Here is a 17209-nt window from a genome sequence, read left to right on the forward strand (position 1 = left end):
AAAAAAATGCTTCAAAATTGGGTGTAAATTTTTATTACTTTATGATGCAGACTTTGTATTTAATAAAAATATTGAGTCTCTAATTAGTTTATCGATTTATTTAGGTAAGAAAACTCATTAAATCTTCACACTCATTTCGGATGAAGTTGTTACAAATTTGAAATTATAATGACTAAATTATTACATACTAAAGTTTAAGGACTAAATTATAACAGATTTGAAAGTATAAGAACTAAATCATTACAAACATAAAGTTTAGAGATTAAATTGTTATTTCTTTGAAATGATTTTAATTTTTTTTCTCAAAACATTTCTAAAATTTTGAATTACCAAATATTATAATCTTTATTTAGCATTAAAAAGCAAGAAAGAAATGTTCGATTCCATCCTATATTATGAAGATGCTATGCCTATGCTATGTATAGCTAGCTATCCACTTAAATTTAAAGAGAGAGAGGAAAAAAATATGATAATAATGAAAAGGAGTGATTAGATTAGAGGTTAGGCGTGAAGATATGAAGGAAGTGGAGCCAAACCACTAAAAATTGTCCCATGATTACAAGGGAGGGGGCCCACTTAAGGTGGCCATGATTGGAAATCCATCATCACTATGTTTGAAAATTAAATTCCTTTATTTACTTTTTTTAAAAGATTAAATAAAATTTTAATTCTAATTTATGTGAAACTAAATATAATTCAATTGGCATTTGAATGTTTTCATAATCACGAGATATATAGGTTGAATCTCCTACTTCCAGAAAACTTCAATTTGAATTTCATTTTAAAGTTTTACGTTTAATTTTCTATTTTGAAAAATATTATTATTTTTTTCTCTATTAATTTTCATTTATGGTATGAAAATTTATAATTTAGTTAAATATTAACTTTTTTAACTAACATTAAATTTTATTTAAAAATATGAAAATTAAAATTGAAAATTTAAAAGGAAAATTCTTATAAATAGAAAAATTCTAAAAATATTTACACTTTATAGAAAAAAGTTTCAAAAGTAAATATTTTTGGAACTTTTTGCTTTAAAGTATAAATATTTTTTTTAAAAAATTATATTTAAAAAGACTCTACTTAAAAATGTGTAGAGGAAAATAAAATTAAGCCGGAGTTTAGAGATAAAATATAGCTTCAAGTAGAAGTTGTTGGAGTAATCAATATTTGATATTGATGTTGATAATTATTTATAAAAAAATTAAAAAGAAACGAAAAAATTCAAAAAAATTTGAATCAAAGAAATAAATATTCTATGTTTTTTAAATAAGTTAAATATTTATTATTTGCACTATATGATATTTTGTTACATTTTTATATTTTCTTTTTATTTTATATACTTTTCTATGGAATGAAAATGTTGATTCATCTTTTCAACGTTAAAATGTTAATATTTTAATACCATGGTAACTACTAACCAGGGTTGGTCAAACGTTTTAGCGCATGCTTATGGTTTTTGTTTTTTCTCTCTCTATTTGGCCCTTTTTTTTTTCACTCTTTGGGCCCTACCAACTCCTGGAAGTCCTTCTCTCACTTTTGTTTTTCCATTTTTAAAAAAATCAAATTTCTTTATGATTTTTTAAAAATCCATGAATAGTGCTGCAATGATAATGATTTTGTTTTTGTTTTTTAATTTTTTATTATTAAAATACATTTTATTCAATTTTTGGACCATAAAATTGAAAACATGTAGTAATGATAGGGGGAATATGAAAATTCAACATGAACTTGGTAAACTCGATATTTTTTTTTTTTTTGAGGAATAAACTTGATCAATTTTAATTCAATTTTAATTCAATTTTAATTCAATTTTAATTCAATATTAAATTACTGCTTAAATTCTTATAAGTATTTGCAATTTCTATTCTATGATAAAATTAATGGAAAATTTTAGTGGAGAAACGGATCATGTAGTAAAATTTGCAACCAACATTTGAACTTTTTTTAATTTAATGATATATCTCGATAATTTGAGGTAAAAGATGTAAATTTTGTTAAGTTAATCGATAAAAAAAGACGATTATTTTACCTAAAAAAAATTATTTCCAAAATCAAAATAATTTTCACCCAAAAGAAAAAAAAAATAAAAAAGCCACTATAATTTGAATGTAGATTCCAATATTTGTATACCCAAAATAACTATTAATTTTTCTAGATGAAAATTTTTAATATTGCAATAGTATATATTATTTCCATTCAATAGTTAACCTATTATTAGTAGGGATAACAATAGGGGTGGAGGGGATTAGGAATGCACTCACCATCTTTGTCTCCGAGATTTATCATCTCCATCCCCCACCATATTCTCCATTTTGGAGAGTTGTATTCTCCATTTGAGCATTTTTTATTGTACATTTAATAAAAAAAAAACTTAAAGTTATCATACTATAAAATAAAACTTATAAAAAATTAAGTTATTGTTTTATATTATAAAATGAAAAAAAATGATATATATATATTTGGAGAGGGAAAACTCTCTCCTCGTTTCCAACTAGGAGTCGTTTTGAGTCCTTAGTTTGACTCCCATCCTCTCTCACACAGGAGATTCTCTATCCTATCTATGGGAATTTGATCATGCGGGAATTTTTGTCAACTAGTTATTAAATGAAACATTATTTTACTCAATTATCAAATGTTAGCAAGTAATGAATTGAGGCTCATAATATTATATATTTTCTTGTTCTTTCACCAAGCTCTTCTTTCTGGCAAATAACATTCATGCCAAAATAAATATAATTCTTTTTTATTTTAAGTATAACAACTACGATCAGAAGATTGAACCTCCGACCTATTTAGATCGAAATGTTAAAACCACATAACTAAACTTGCTTCGGCAAAATAAACCTAAAAAAAAAAACGTTGGCCTTGAATAGAAGTTTTAACAGAATCCGAGGTGGCAAAGGTGGGCTCCAGTTGCCCTTCTCTTAGCGTTGACTAAGAAACAAAAATTTGGTTCGTTTTCTTTATTGGTGTGCGGCCATGGCCACGTGGGTCCCACTAACCAAAATCAAAATCACAACACACCTGCCAAAAGCAATTTCCTTTTCCACTTCTCACTCTCACTCTCTCTTTCACTTTGATTCTCAAAAAGCAATTTAGGAAGAAGAAAGGAACCGAAATCCCATATGAAAAAGAAAGGGAAAACAATACAACCCATTTCATTTTTGGGTTCCCCTAAATTTACTCCCATCTCAATCACAAAAACTCTTAAACCCACCTTCTTTCTTCTTCTTCTTCAATGGTGGTATAACGCTTCATCTCTGTTTCTCTTTCATCTTCGCTTATGGGTTCTTTTTGTAATGTGGGTGTGGAGGCTGGGTGTTGTGAAGTTTCGTGAAATCGCCTCACGTTTTGGAGGGAGGAGATATGAAGAAGCGGCCAAATGGGGCTTTGGTTTTGCTCTGGTTCATCTTTGTGGGGCAATTTTGTACCAATGCCTCTGCAACTGTAGAAGGCGATTCCCATTTCTTTAATATTGTTTATTATGATTTCTCTTTTCTTACTACTGATTTGCTTGTTATACTTGCGTAGATGAAAAGAGTGTGTGAAGTTCATCGATGTTTTCGAATTCAATTCTTTTTGGGCAATTTACTTCTTTGCCTAGGGGCTAGGGCTGTCATCTCTTCATATTTCCATTTCTATGGTGGTTTTGACTTTGTGAGCTTAATTGTTTGTCATGGTTTAGAATAGGTTGAGACTTGAAGCACACACTTTGGCAACATTTTGCGTTATCAAATTGACACTAATCAATGATTAACAGAAAACATAAACAATAGAGAATCGGCCTGAAGATTTACGTAGTTTACTAACAACGTGTTACAATGTCATGCAAAAAGGGAGAGAATAGTTTATTATTAGAGAGAAAATATCATATTACAAATTTAGAGGCACTAGTGAGTTAGAGAGTTTATATAATGCACTCCTCTAAACATTAGGGCTAAAGTCGTAAAAAACATTAATAACATAAATACAAAGCTAGTTCCAGATAACAAATTCAAGCTATTCCAACGTTTTGATATCTTCAGAAATGGAGTGATTGAATCCTTGGAGTTTAAAGAATGCCCATGAATGTGGACTGAGTAAATCTAGTGACCAATTAATAGAAATGTGTACTAACTTGGAAAATAAAACGCTGCATTTTCTTTTATTTGCTTGAATTTTATTGTTGAAGTCAGTGATACTCTGTCTCATCGTTATAATATACAATTCTTTCTATGAAGTTCTTGTTCAGTTTGTGTTGAATTTGACAATGTGTTGTTGTTTCTATTCAAAGCAGCTACTGTTCTGCATATATTTCGATTGAATTTGGAAGATCCAAACAATGTTCTGCAAAGTTGGGACCCCACCCTTGTTAATCCCTGCACTTGGTTTCATGTCACTTGCAACAATGAAAATAACATTATAAGAGTGTAAGGGACCTGCTTTCATTTTAGCATTCGTTCATTCACTCGTAAACTTTGGTCAATGTCATACAAAATTTTAACAATTTCGTTTGGGACTCTCTGCAGTGACCTTGGAAATGCTGGATTGTCTGGTAAATTAGTACCACAGCTTGGTCAACTTAAAAGTCTTCAATACTTGTAAGTCATTGGTTACTGTAAAACTTGTTTCATTGAAAGCCTTTAGACTTGAATTCCTATAGCATAAGCGGTTGTATGGGAGCATTCTATTTTTATAGAGCTAACAGAAGCATGGATTGCAGGGAGCTTTATGGCAACGAAATAAGTGGAGAGATTCCAGATGATCTCGGAAATCTGGAAAATTTGGTGAGCCTAGACCTTTACTTGAACGGTTTAACTGGCCCGATTCCAGACACGTTTGGAAAGCTCACACAATTGCGTTTCCTGTATGAACATTCATCCTTTGTTCTATCATTTGTGATTTTACTTTCATTGAATGAGACACATGCTTTCTTAAAGGTTTGACTGTACTCATTGTGCTTTCATGTATCTTTGTTAGTGGCAGATCTAGGATTTTATGTCATGGGGGCACAAATTTCTTTAAGGATAGAAATATAATACATGAACTTCTAGATTAGTGTTCTTTGAACTTTAATTTTTTTTTTTTCTCTTTTTATTTAGGTTCATGAATTCTCAATTTTTGTGTTGAATGGATTCCTAACATATTCAAAATGTTAAAAACTAAATGTTATATTAGATACTAAATTTGACTTCATGTCTAATAGGCACTACTGGAAATCTTTTTAAAATTAATATATCTATTAACTACAAAATTAAAAATTTAATGTTCAATTAGACAAATAATTTTTTGTCTAATAAAATGGTTAATTTTTAAACTTATGGACGTTTTCTCTTGGTATACCTTTGGAAGGATAGTCGGCTAAATGACAACAAACTATCTGGCTTGATACCGATTTCCTTGACTAATATTTCCACCCTGCAAGTCTTGTAAGTATTTACATTGTATATTTTTTGTTGCCCTGAAGTTCAATTTCGTTGGGATTAAGTGGAAGTGAGATAGGAGTTGAAATAGAGTGGTGATAACGTAGTTTTAAACACTGTTCACAGGGATCTATCAAACAACCTCTTATCTGGAAGGGTTCCAAATAATGGCTCATTTTCACTATTTACTCCCATCAGGTATTTTAATTTGCTGATAAATCTAAATCACACGAACTTTCTTCTGGATCAATGTTAGCTGATCCGATACTGACTGCGCCTATCATACTGTTTGTAGTTTTGCAAATAACTTGGATCTATGTGGTCTGGTAACTGGGAAACCTTGCCCTGGGGATCCTCCCTTTTCTCCACCGCCGCCATTCATTCCACAGTCACCATTTTCTTCCCATGGTATTATTATCTGGTTAGAAAGATTACTGAAATAGCAAAGATTATTGGAATATTTCATCTCACCATTTGGTTAGGATAGTAACTGCACTTAAGTTCAAATATACATTGTGTTTGTTGAACCTACAAAATGAGGTTAATTATCATTTTAGAAATGAGTTTCTATAGTTTGGTTAAACCACTCAAAATGTACTCTCTGCTAGTAAATACCTAAACAGTTCGTTTTAAGTAGCTTTTTTTTGGACGTAGAGAGATACAGTGAGTTAGCATCCAAATAAAAAATGCCAAGTGAGAAAATTAGTAACATCCAGTAATTATAGAGAAACATTTTGGAAGATTTAACAAAACTATAGGAACTAAATTTGAACTTTTACGACCAAAACAAACGCTCAACCTATTTTGTGTTTTTAGTTGCAAAATGTAACTTCCCCCTTGTAGCATTTGTATCAGCATATATTTGAGAAAACTTAAAATATGTGTGATTTCTCATCAGAAGTAAACAATCCGAATGGAGCAATTGTTGGAGGAGTTGCTGCAGGTGCTGCTTTACTTTTTGCCACTCCAGCTATCATATTCGTCTATTGGCATCGGAAAAGATCACGAGAAATATTCTTCGATGTCCCTGGTTTGTTTTTGTTGCAAAAGATTCACTTTTACCTTTTTTTAGCTTGCAAGTCACCATGACTTTTGTTTATGCAGCGGAGGAAGATTCAGAGATCAACTTGGGGCAGCTGAAACGATTTTCTCTGAGAGACTTACAAGTTGCAACAGATAACTTCTGCAACAAAAATATTCTTGGTCGAGGTGGATTCGGTAAAGTCTATAGAGGACGTCTGGCTGATGGATCATTAGTAGCAGTAAAAAGGCTCAAAGAAGAGCGAACTCCAGGTGGAGAGTTGCAGTTCCAAACAGAAGTAGAGATGATTAGCATGGCAGTGCATCGGAATCTTTTGCGACTACACGGATTTTGTACAACATCAAGTGAACGCCTCCTTGTTTATCCGTATATGGCCAACGGAAGTGTTGCATCATGTTTAAGAGGTACAATTTCTTGTTTTTCCTTGTAAATGTTAAACAGTCTTAAGTGAATATGTTATATATTATATATTTTATTAAGTCTTGATGCAATACCAAAACCATCCATATCTTTGTTATATTATGAACTCATAATGTAGCTAGTATATTTTTCATAGAACGCCCACAATCTGAAGCTCCTCTCGATTGGCCAACTCGAAAGAAAGTTGCATTAGGCTCTGCAAGGGGGCTTTCTTATTTACATGATGGATGTGATCCGAAAATCATCCATCGTGATGTGAAGGCTGCAAATATTTTACTGGATGAGGAATTCGAAGCTGTTGTTGGCGATTTTGGTCTTGCAAAGTTAATGGATTACAAGGATACTCATGTTACAACAGCAGTACGAGGTACCATTGGGCATATAGCTCCTGAGTATCTCTCAACTGGGAAGTCATCTGAAAAGACTGATGTTTTTGGTTATGGCATTATGCTCTTGGAGCTAATAACCGGACAGAGGGCTTTCGATCTTGCTCGACTCGCAAACGATGAAGATGTTATGCTGCTTGACTGGGTATAAACTCAGGACTTTTGTTTTAGCTCTGAATAGTCTTTGTCTAACCTTTCTCCTTTTGATTACAAACTTGAGGAACTTTTCAGGTAAAAGGTCTTCTGAAAGAGAAGAAGTTGGAGATGTTGGTTGATCCTGATCTGAAGGACAACTATGATGAAATTGAAGTTGAGCAAATAATCCAAGTAGCACTTCTCTGCACACAGAGCTCGCCTATGGAACGACCGAAAATGTCTGATGTGGTCAGAATGCTCGAAGGAGACGGCTTGACCGAGCGATGGGAGGAATGGCAGAGAGTCGAGGTAGTCTACCACGAAACCGAATTGGCATCTTCTCAAACTTCTGAATGGATGGTTGATTCGACTGAAAACGTTCGCGCTTTTGAATTATCTGGTCCTAGATAACTTACAGTTTGATAGAAACAAAATGCCATCATTTCTTTTTTCTTCTTTGATTTAGAGTGCTCACTTTTTTGCTTCACAAAACCTGTGTATATGAACCTTGTTAGAGTAATATATGTATACATAGCTGAATTTTCACAACTCTTCTTTCTAGTTCTCTTGATTATAGTTATTTATAGGTGTTGACAAGACTTGAAAGTTTACAACATTAATTTTACCCCCCTGAAGAATTATTTGTATTAAGTTATTCAATTCTCATTTGAGCTCTTTGTTCGCACGAGATTTCTGGATAAACTTATTTTGTGGAGTTGAACTTGAGTTGGTGTTGGTGTTGATGTTGATTTGATGCAATGTGGTTCGATTTCTAGTATTTGGTCATTTGATTCTCTCTCCGTTGAATGTGTACACTTGTCTTGAAGAAGTGGAGCGCGTGATTTTTTTAAAGTTGAAGTCTTGGAAGAGTCATTATATCTTCAAGAGACTTGTGTTTTCAAGGAGTATACAGTTTCAGGAGTCTAGAGTGTTTCTGATTATTGGGAGAATTCTGTCTGGGTTGTAGAATTATTGATCCTCACAAATGAAGAAAGTGGCTCTCTAGTGGGCTTCTTGGGTTTAGGCTTGACCCTTAGGCCCAACTAATTAGATTTGGGCTTGGTTGGTCTATAGGTCTGGCCTTTGGGCCCAGATAGTTGGACTTGTACGTGGTTGGTCCATAGGTTTGGCTTTTGGGCCCAGTTAGTTGGACTTTAATCCAAATAATAATATCATATTGGGTTTAAATTAATTTTACTCAATCCAACGCTTGTAATGAAAATATGTGGCATCATCGGAATTTGTCTTCAACTTCAATTTGAGATATATGTCAACTCCTGATTAGTCCTAAATTTGACGATTTGGAATTTCGTCATTAATTTGGTAAATGACGTGGCGATTTGTGATTGGTCCAATTTCTCCTTAATGCCTCATTTTTTAGATTTGTGCACATATATGGGTGGGTGAATCGTGAAAAAGATATTTGAATTAAAATGTAAGTTATACATTCTCGACCTTGATCCTGCTTGATGTGAACCTAATCAAACAATGAATTTGGTACATAGCCTTGACTTCAAATTTTGTGTATGTTTGACACATTTTTTTTATGCCAAATTATCCGAATGTGAATTTAGGTCAATGTTTTGACTTCCTTTCTTGAGATCAATTCCAATTTGAATTTTAGCGAATTTATCCTCCACTTAATTCAAATTGAATGTGGAGTAAGATTGAACTTCTACCCGAGATGCATGGCTTGAACTTGGAATAGGACTTAAAGATTAGCTTTGAACCTCATTCAATTTTACTTTGGGATCAAATTATCAATTATGTCCCCTATTTAAATTTGAGATAAATTGGAGGTATTAACCACAATTTGATTTGACTTGATATAAAGCCTAAGCTTGGATTATTTGAATTTGAGATAAATTTTGAAATATGGCCAAATTTTGTTTGAAGACAAGCTTGAGGATAAAATTTAATAAAATCAAATTAAATAGGATCTTAATTTGATGTTTTTGTATTTTATTATTATTTTATTTTATTTTTAGTTTGATTTAAAATTAAAATAAAATCAAATTGGGTAATCTAATAAAAGCTCATGATTTAAACCAAATATTTATCTGAATCTCCCAATTTGTTATAGGACCTTGTGAACCCTCTATAAATAGGACTTCAAACCCGAGGTGAGGCCATCTAATGTTTTGTTTTATTTTTCTTCTCTTTTTAAATTTTTTGTTTTGTTTTGTTTTGTTTCTTTTTTGTTTCTTCTTCTTTTTTCTCCCGTTTTCTTCTTTTGTTTTTTTTTCAAAATTTTTTTTCCCATTATTTGAAACTTTTTTTTTTTTACTAACTTACTTCCATTTTTTTTACAGGAATTAAAACTATTAGGGAATGTTTGATAAATGGGTATAAGTTGTTGGGTTAGGTGGGTATTTATTACTCGTGTTTATTAAGCCCATAAAGAATGTGGATTATTAAAACCACAAACCAGTGATATTTTCATTTTCTTCACTTTTCCCTCATCTTCGTCATTTGGATTCTCCCCCAATCTTTTTTTTTTTTTTTTTATCGTCAAATCTTTGGAATGTCACTTTACAAAAAATTGATATGATGATTTGGTTCATTGTTTTTGTTGGATTTCTTCCAAGGACCGATCTTATCTTATGTTATGTTCTCTAAGACCCTCACTGTGTTATATTATAAATATCGAAAAAGAACATATATTTTGTGATTTTTTTTTTAAACGGCCATATGTTCGGTCGTGTCATTATTTTTGTGATCTCATGAAAAATGTTATTATACTACATCACATTCTCACCATCATAATCAAATGAAAGATAATTATCCTATGTACAATTTCAATTCTAAATATACTATCCATATTATATAAAAATAAACTGTATGATATGTGAAATAATAATGTTAAGTTAGCAAGATTCAATATATATACATACAATATACCAATTAGTAATTGAGATAATTACCTTCAATATATATACATACATTCAACATATATACATACAATATACAATATATCAATTAATTGAGCAACAATAAATGTATTTTGTTGGTATGTTTTACAAATTGAAGAGAATTAGAACTATTACAGTTTTTGAAAAGAATATATGAAAAATAATCTATTATGTTCTACAAATTGAGAAAAAAATTAAGATTGTCCAGTTTATGTCACAACTGATTTGAGAAAATACGTATATATTTGAAAATTAATCAACAATAGCAAAGCATAAAACTAAAAAATAAAAGAATGAAATAAAAACAAATAGAAAAAAAAAAAAGAACTAATCTCATTCACAAAAAAACTGCATTAGATCCCCAACTCAACACAACCCAGCTCCGCACAACAAACATAGACAATAATTACCAACTCAACTCAACTCTACAAACAAATACAAACAATTTAACTCTCCAGATAATAATTACCAACTCAACTCAGCTCAACTCTTTACTTTTATCACGTACCAAACACACTCTTAGTAGCTTGCAATAGGGAGAAATCTTTTTTTTTTAATCTCGCCTTTTTTTTTTTTTTTTTTTTTTGCAAATGGTGAGTTTTATTATTATTGTTGTTGTTGTTGTTTTTTTGTTTGCAGCAATGCCTCTATATGTGATCGCTCCTTGATACACATAGGGATGACCATGGACAGGTCTAACAACCCTATTTAACTAACGTAAGGATGACCCCAAGAAGCTCTAACAACCCTATTATATCGCCACTTCTTGATCAACATAGAGATGATCTCAGAAAGGTCTAGCAACCCTTTTTGATTGACATGGGGATGACCCTGAAAAGGTCTAACAACTTTATTACGTCACTTCTTGATCAAAATAGGGATGACTCGGGAAAGGTCTAACAACCCTATTTAATGATCCCGAAAAGGTCTAACAACCCTATAGGGCTTAGAATATAATAAAGCTTTATAGGGCTTACTCTTATTAATTTTTGTGCCTAACTACGTTTAGATCATACTGTCAAGACTCATTCCTTTATGGTGGTTTTTTTGCAGAACGATAGTTCACTTTACCGAACACATCTCGTCTAGTGAGAGATACCTCGTGATTTTTGGAGAAGAGGTCAGCCAATAAAAGATGGACTTAGCTTTCTTGTGGCAAAGTCATTAGTTGGCCCCTTTGTGGATCGCTGGCCAAGTTTAGACAACAACATGATTCTACCTAAATTATCAAAGAAAGTGCCTTTGACTCAAGGAGAATGTGTGTGGGTCTTACAATCTTCCATTCACGACGAGCCCCCCCCCCCCCCCCCCCAACCAAGTGTTAACTCTCGAACATCGTGTAATTGAGGGTCAGATTCTTTAGAATGCCATAATGAAGATTTCTAGAGAATTCGGCTTTACTGATTGCTATTAGTGTTGGGATTGGTGTCCTAATTCTCCTGGGAGTATCATTAGTTTTTAAACACTTTGTGAACATATTGTTCTTTATAAAATAAGTGTTATTTTATAAACATTTACTCAATTCAATAAACTAAGATCCAAAGTTATTTTATGTAAATCAAACATGTATGTGGAGACATACAAGTGGATCATACATTAAGTAATAACCTAAATGGTCTGTAGTATAAAGATAATGGAGGGATACCTTATCCTGGTGACACTACGGATACAGCCCGCTTTGTAGATGTTACAAGTGTTGTAAAGTGCTACAAATGGTCTGATCCTGACCATTCATGTGGAGACATACGAGCGGGAGTATCCTATACAAAGAGTTTGTATAAGATCGGACCACAAAATGATTAGTCTCTTTATATAACACCGTTGATAATTGAGACTTACATTTCACTAGGATGACTATAGGTGACATGACCTTAATCCTGAGTGAGTTGGGAATTCCTGCTCATGAGGGTGGTCCTTTGATTTGTATGGGTGAGAGTGGCCAGATTGCCAACTCAACTAGCCTACCATTTCAAGGATTCATTTGATTGGGGAGCTGGGAACTCAGCTACACAAGACGAAATTCACTCCTATTAGGATTGGTGTCCTAATTCTCCCGGAGTCTTGTAGTTTGTAATCTATACACATTGTTATGAATAAAATAAGAGTTATTTTATTTGGCATTTACTCATATCCAATAAACAAAGCTCCATGGTTATCATATGTAAACTTAAGCATGTTTATGAGATATACAAGTGGACCATGCCTTAAGTGATAACCTAATTAGGTATATAGTATAAGGGTTAAGATGAGAATCCTGATCCTGGTGACACTACGGATACGACTCGCTTTGTAGAGGTTTGCAAGTGTTGTAAACTACTATAGATAGTAGATCTTGACCATTCATGTGGAGACATGCGAGCGGGGGTATCCTATACAAAGAGTTTGTATAAGACTGGATGACGAGATGATTCGTCTCTGTATATAACGCCATTGATACTGGAGACTTACATCTCACCTAAACAACCATAGGTGACATGACCTCAATCCTGAGTGTTTTGGGAACTCCTGCCTTTGAGGGCGATCCTTTGATTAGTATGGATGAGAGTGGCCAGATTGCCAACTCAACATGCCTGCCTTTTTGGAGACTTTTCTGATTTGGGAGTTGGGAACTCAGTTACACAAGATGAAATTCACTCCTTCCCCGAAGTATGGGTAAGTAGATAGATTGCTCCCTTAAGGGCTGATTTCAGGACTTGAACATAGTGGTCCCAACTTCTCTTTGGAAGAGAGGACTCAGTTATAGTAGGACTATAACTTATGTTAATTAGAGGGATCAGTGGTACTTAAGGAGTTAGATGTAACTATAGAGGCATAACGGTTATTGGCCCAACTGTACTTACGAGCGACCTATGAAGGATTATCACACTGTTGATTGGTTGTTATGGACATATAATATATCTGTAGTAAGGAGAGTTCAACTGTCGATCTTTAGTGGAGTGCCTGGTAGTTAACGGATGGTGGATCCCGTGACTAAAGAGTTTAGTCAGTTATTCACGTACCGTTGGAGCTTTGAGCTATAGGTCCATGAGGTCCCCTTGGTAGCTCAATGGATTCAAGTTGAGGATCAGTTCCTGGTGTTGATTTGAAATATTCAAATTGACAAGAGATAATTTGATTATATATGATATGATCGGTGTGATGTATGAGATACATCAAGTGGAGGATTAATGTAAATGAAATTTACATTAAGAACCATGAAATAGAAAAAGAGTTATGGTTTATATGTTTCATGAGATGAAATATTAAAATTATAGGTTATAAATATGGTATGGTAAGTTGGTTATCATGAATATTTATAATAATATTAGTTATTCGATAATTATCTATTTTTCTCTAATAACCAATTGAGTGGGAGGTTATTGGTGGTTTCATGGTAACCGTGAGATAAAAGAAAAAATATTTTCTTAAATTTAGTAGTTTATGAATTGAGATTTCCATTCTCGGAAAGTTCTCACGGTTGCTGTAAAGTAAATTAAATTTACTAAACGACAGCTGAAGAGAGATTAGACGATCGTGGCGTGTTTCTATACGATAGTCACTCAGCTACCGATTAGCTAAACGATCGTGAAGCTTGTGCTAAATGATCGCATAGCTTCTATTAAACGATTGGGCATCGTCTATACGATTGACCTCTGCCATCTCCCACTTGCTCAATTGTTTACACAATTGTTCCTCCAGTCTTTTCCTCTAACCAAGTCCACACAGAGCCCACACTTCTGGATTCTCATACCAAAAATACCAAGGTAGCCATTGTGGTGGTGTCAAACTCAACTCGACATAGTCGAGGTTTTTTAGAGGCCATTCGCTGTGTTCGTGATCTTGGAGATCGCTGTGTTTGAGTTCGTTATGTTCGTGCAGTGTAGCAGTCGAAGTGTTCGAGCATTCATGATTGCTGTGTTGCTGTTTGTTCGAGCGTTCGTGATCGAGTGATCTTGAATATGAGTCTTCAAAAGTTTGTAGAATTCTATCCCTTAATCTTAGGAAAAGCATGCTGTAATTTCGTTATATGCATAGCCTGTAAGTTTCCGTTTGTGTATTGTAATTGTTGTTTTTCTTATACAATTAAAATTTGGAACGATCATTCTGCTGCTCAAGGAAATCCTCATGTCCGATTTCCTTCAACTCCTTCCCTGAAGTAAGGTAAGTAGATAGATCGTTCCCTTAAGGGTTGATTCCGGGTCTTGAACATAGTGACCACACCCTCTCTTTGGAAGAAAGGACTTAGTCATAGTCGACTGTGATTTATTGTTCATTAGAGAAATCAGTGGTACTTAAGGTGTTAGATGTAACTACACGGGCAAAATGGTAAATTGGTCCAGCTGTACTTATGAGCGATTTGTGAAAGGTCATTGCACTGTTGACTGGTTATATCCAATGGACACAGAAATAAATCTGTAGTGCGAAGAGTACAGTTGTCGGTCTTTAGTGGAGTGACCAACAGTTAATGGATGGTGGATCACGTGATTAAAGAGTTTAGTCAATTATTCACGTGTCGTTGGAGCTTCAAGCTATAGGTTCATAAGGTCCCCTTGATAGTTCAAAGGGTTCAAGTTGAGAATCAGATTTTGGGTTAGTTTGAAGTGTTCAAATTAACAAGAGGAAATTTAATTATATGTGATATAATTGATATGATGTATTAGATACATTAATTGGAGGAATTAATATAAATATGATTTATATTAAATACCATCACATATAAAAAGAACTATGGCTTATATGTTTCATATGATGAAATATTATTAAAACTATAGGTTATAAATATAATATGATAAGTTGGTTATCATATTTATTTATAATATATTAATTATGTGATAATTAATTAATATTTTTCTTTAATAACCAACTTGAGTGGGATGTTATACACGGTTATGGTAACTGTGAGATACAAGGAAAATAGTTTTCTAAAATTAGAAGGATGTTTTCTCATTCGAATAGATCTCATAGAAAAGAGCTACCAAGTAAAATAATTTTACTAAACGATATCATAGAGAGTCTACATGATCGAGTAGCAAAGTCTATACGATAGGCTACTTCTTACTAAATGATCGAGTAGCAAAGTCTATACTATAGGTTACTTCTTACTAAATGATCGAGTAGCAAAATCTAGACTTCATCCATCTCCTACTTACTCGATCGTCTACCTCATTCTTTCCTCTATCCAAAATTACACAGAGCTCACAACTCCTAGATTTTCATACCAAGAATACCAAGGTAACTCTTGTAAGGGTATTTTAATTCTGTTTGAGGTTCGAGAATCGAGTTGAACTCGATTGTGATCGAAGTGCATCTAGACGTTCGTTGAGATTGTGTTCTGATCATTGTGTTCAAGTACTTCGTTGGACGCGTTGGAGATTGATTAAGGGATACTTGAAGAAAGGTTCTTCAAAGGTTTGCATACTCTATCCCTTGTTCATTCTTTTAAAGAAGCATATTGTAATTTATAATTGATGCATAATGGTTTCCGTTTAGACTGTAATTGTTTGAGTTCTTTAACAATGAAATTTGGAATGATTTGCTTCTGCTTACTAGATCTCTATGTTTAGATTTCCTTCAATTGGTATCAGAGCCAGGTTGTTCTGATATTCCAAATTTGATTGCTTTATTGAACTTTATTTTACAGTCTTGGTGGGTTTTTTAAGTGTTCTACAATGCATTTAAATATTAAGTGTGTTTATGGATGGTTGATGGATGTTTCAGGATAATAGCCTCTGTTTTAAAGCTTTCTTTTATATTTCAAAGTTAATTTGTAAAGGCCCCTGCGTTTTTGGGCATAATTAACTTGCTATCAAGTCAGTATTCAAAGTGTTTGATGAGTTTTAAGTTGTTCGTGATGAAGTTTCAAAGCATAGGGATGCAGTTCACTTCGAGGAAGAAGAAGACCAAGTGTCGGTCGTATCATGTAGCCCAGGCTAAATGATCATTTAGATTTGGCTAAACGATCGAGTTAGAACTCTATCGTGTAAACAATGGGGGTAAACGATCGCTGAGAATGTGATACTTGTTGCATGGTAGGCACGTGCACTAAACGATCGTTTAGTCCAACATGCTTCATCGCATAGTCACTGGCTACACGATCACTCGTTATAATATACACATCGCTTGCTCCTCGATCATCTAGACAATCACGCTTCATCGTATAGTTGTCGTCTACTCGATCATTTAGGCTTGCGTTTAAACTTGGTGCGCTGCACAATCAAGTGGCCTTCATGCTTCATCGCATAGTCAAAGGTACTCGATGGTTGCTACAAAATCGTGGTTACTCGACCAATGTTACTAGATGATCACAAGGAAAAACTACACAATTAGTGGAACGAGGCTTCACCCGGGGGGTTCAAGACCTGATTCGCTTTTTTGAACCAGTTAACTTGGTTGTTTTATGTAATAGATAGTTTTCTTTTTTTTTTTTTTAGGCATATTATCCCGGTCCATCATTATTTTTAATATATGAGATGTATGTTTGTTTATATGCCATAATGTATGACATATAGATTTAAAACCCACCTTAGGTTATGCATTTATTCATGCATCATCTTTATATTTTAAGTGTTATAATATAGTAGATTGCATGATTAAATTACTTTAAAGCATGCTCATGCATATATAATATAAGAGTTATATTTATGCATGCATTAAGCATGTTCATGCATCATCTTTATATTATAAGTGTTATAGTATAAGGGTGTATGAGAGCATGTATGCTTAGTTCATTACTTTGTTATATAAGAATTATATAAAAGTAATAATGAATGAACAATGTATGAAGCATGACACTTAGATTTATTTATAAGAGTTATAAATGTCTTGTGGGTGTTGCTTCGCATTGTAGTTGGTTTTAATTGTTTCATTTTTAATAAAAGTTATAATTAATGAATTAGAATTAAAATTAATAACCAAGAGTTGCATGCAAAC

General features: G+C 33.1%; 1 protein-coding gene across 2 annotated transcripts; it reads left to right on the plus strand.

Moving 5' to 3' along the window:
- Positions 1-3076: 3076 nt before the first annotated feature.
- LOC120073452 (somatic embryogenesis receptor kinase 2-like) lies at positions 3077-7937 on the plus strand. Of its 2 annotated transcripts, none has more exons than XM_039026316.2 (11): positions 3077-3457; positions 4280-4412; positions 4512-4583; positions 4706-4849; positions 5340-5411; positions 5532-5603; positions 5701-5813; positions 6304-6435; positions 6510-6851; positions 7004-7398; positions 7485-7937. In XM_039026316.2, the coding sequence occupies exons 1-11, from the start codon at positions 3370-3372 to the stop codon at positions 7797-7799; spliced, it is 1878 nt and encodes a 625-aa protein (XP_038882244.1). In that variant the 5' UTR covers positions 3077-3369; the 3' UTR covers positions 7800-7937. The 2 variants fall into 2 exon arrangements, with proteins under 2 accessions (XP_038882244.1, XP_038882285.1); XM_039026357.2 differs by having other exon boundaries at positions 3119-3457; positions 6307-6435.
- Positions 7938-17209: the final 9272 nt, after the last annotated feature.

The sequence above is a fragment of the Benincasa hispida genome, chromosome 1 (genome assembly GCF_027475165.1).
Source record: "Benincasa hispida cultivar pf3 chromosome 1, pf3_genome.v1.1, whole genome shotgun sequence".
Classification (NCBI taxonomy): Eukaryota; Viridiplantae; Streptophyta; class Magnoliopsida; order Cucurbitales; family Cucurbitaceae; genus Benincasa; species Benincasa hispida.

Bases quoted from the DNA above. Each gene is read 5' to 3' on its own strand.
- LOC120073452 (XM_039026316.2), top strand. From the start codon at position 3,370: ATGAAGAAGCGGCCAAATGGGGCTTTGGTTTTGCTCTGGTTCATCTTT. The intron at 4,413-4,511 runs GTAAGGGACCTG...GACTCTCTGCAG, and splicing joins GAAAATAACATTATAAGAGT to TGACCTTGGAAATGCTGGAT. The intron at 6,436-6,509 runs GTTTGTTTTTGT...TTGTTTATGCAG, and splicing joins AATATTCTTCGATGTCCCTG to CGGAGGAAGATTCAGAGATC.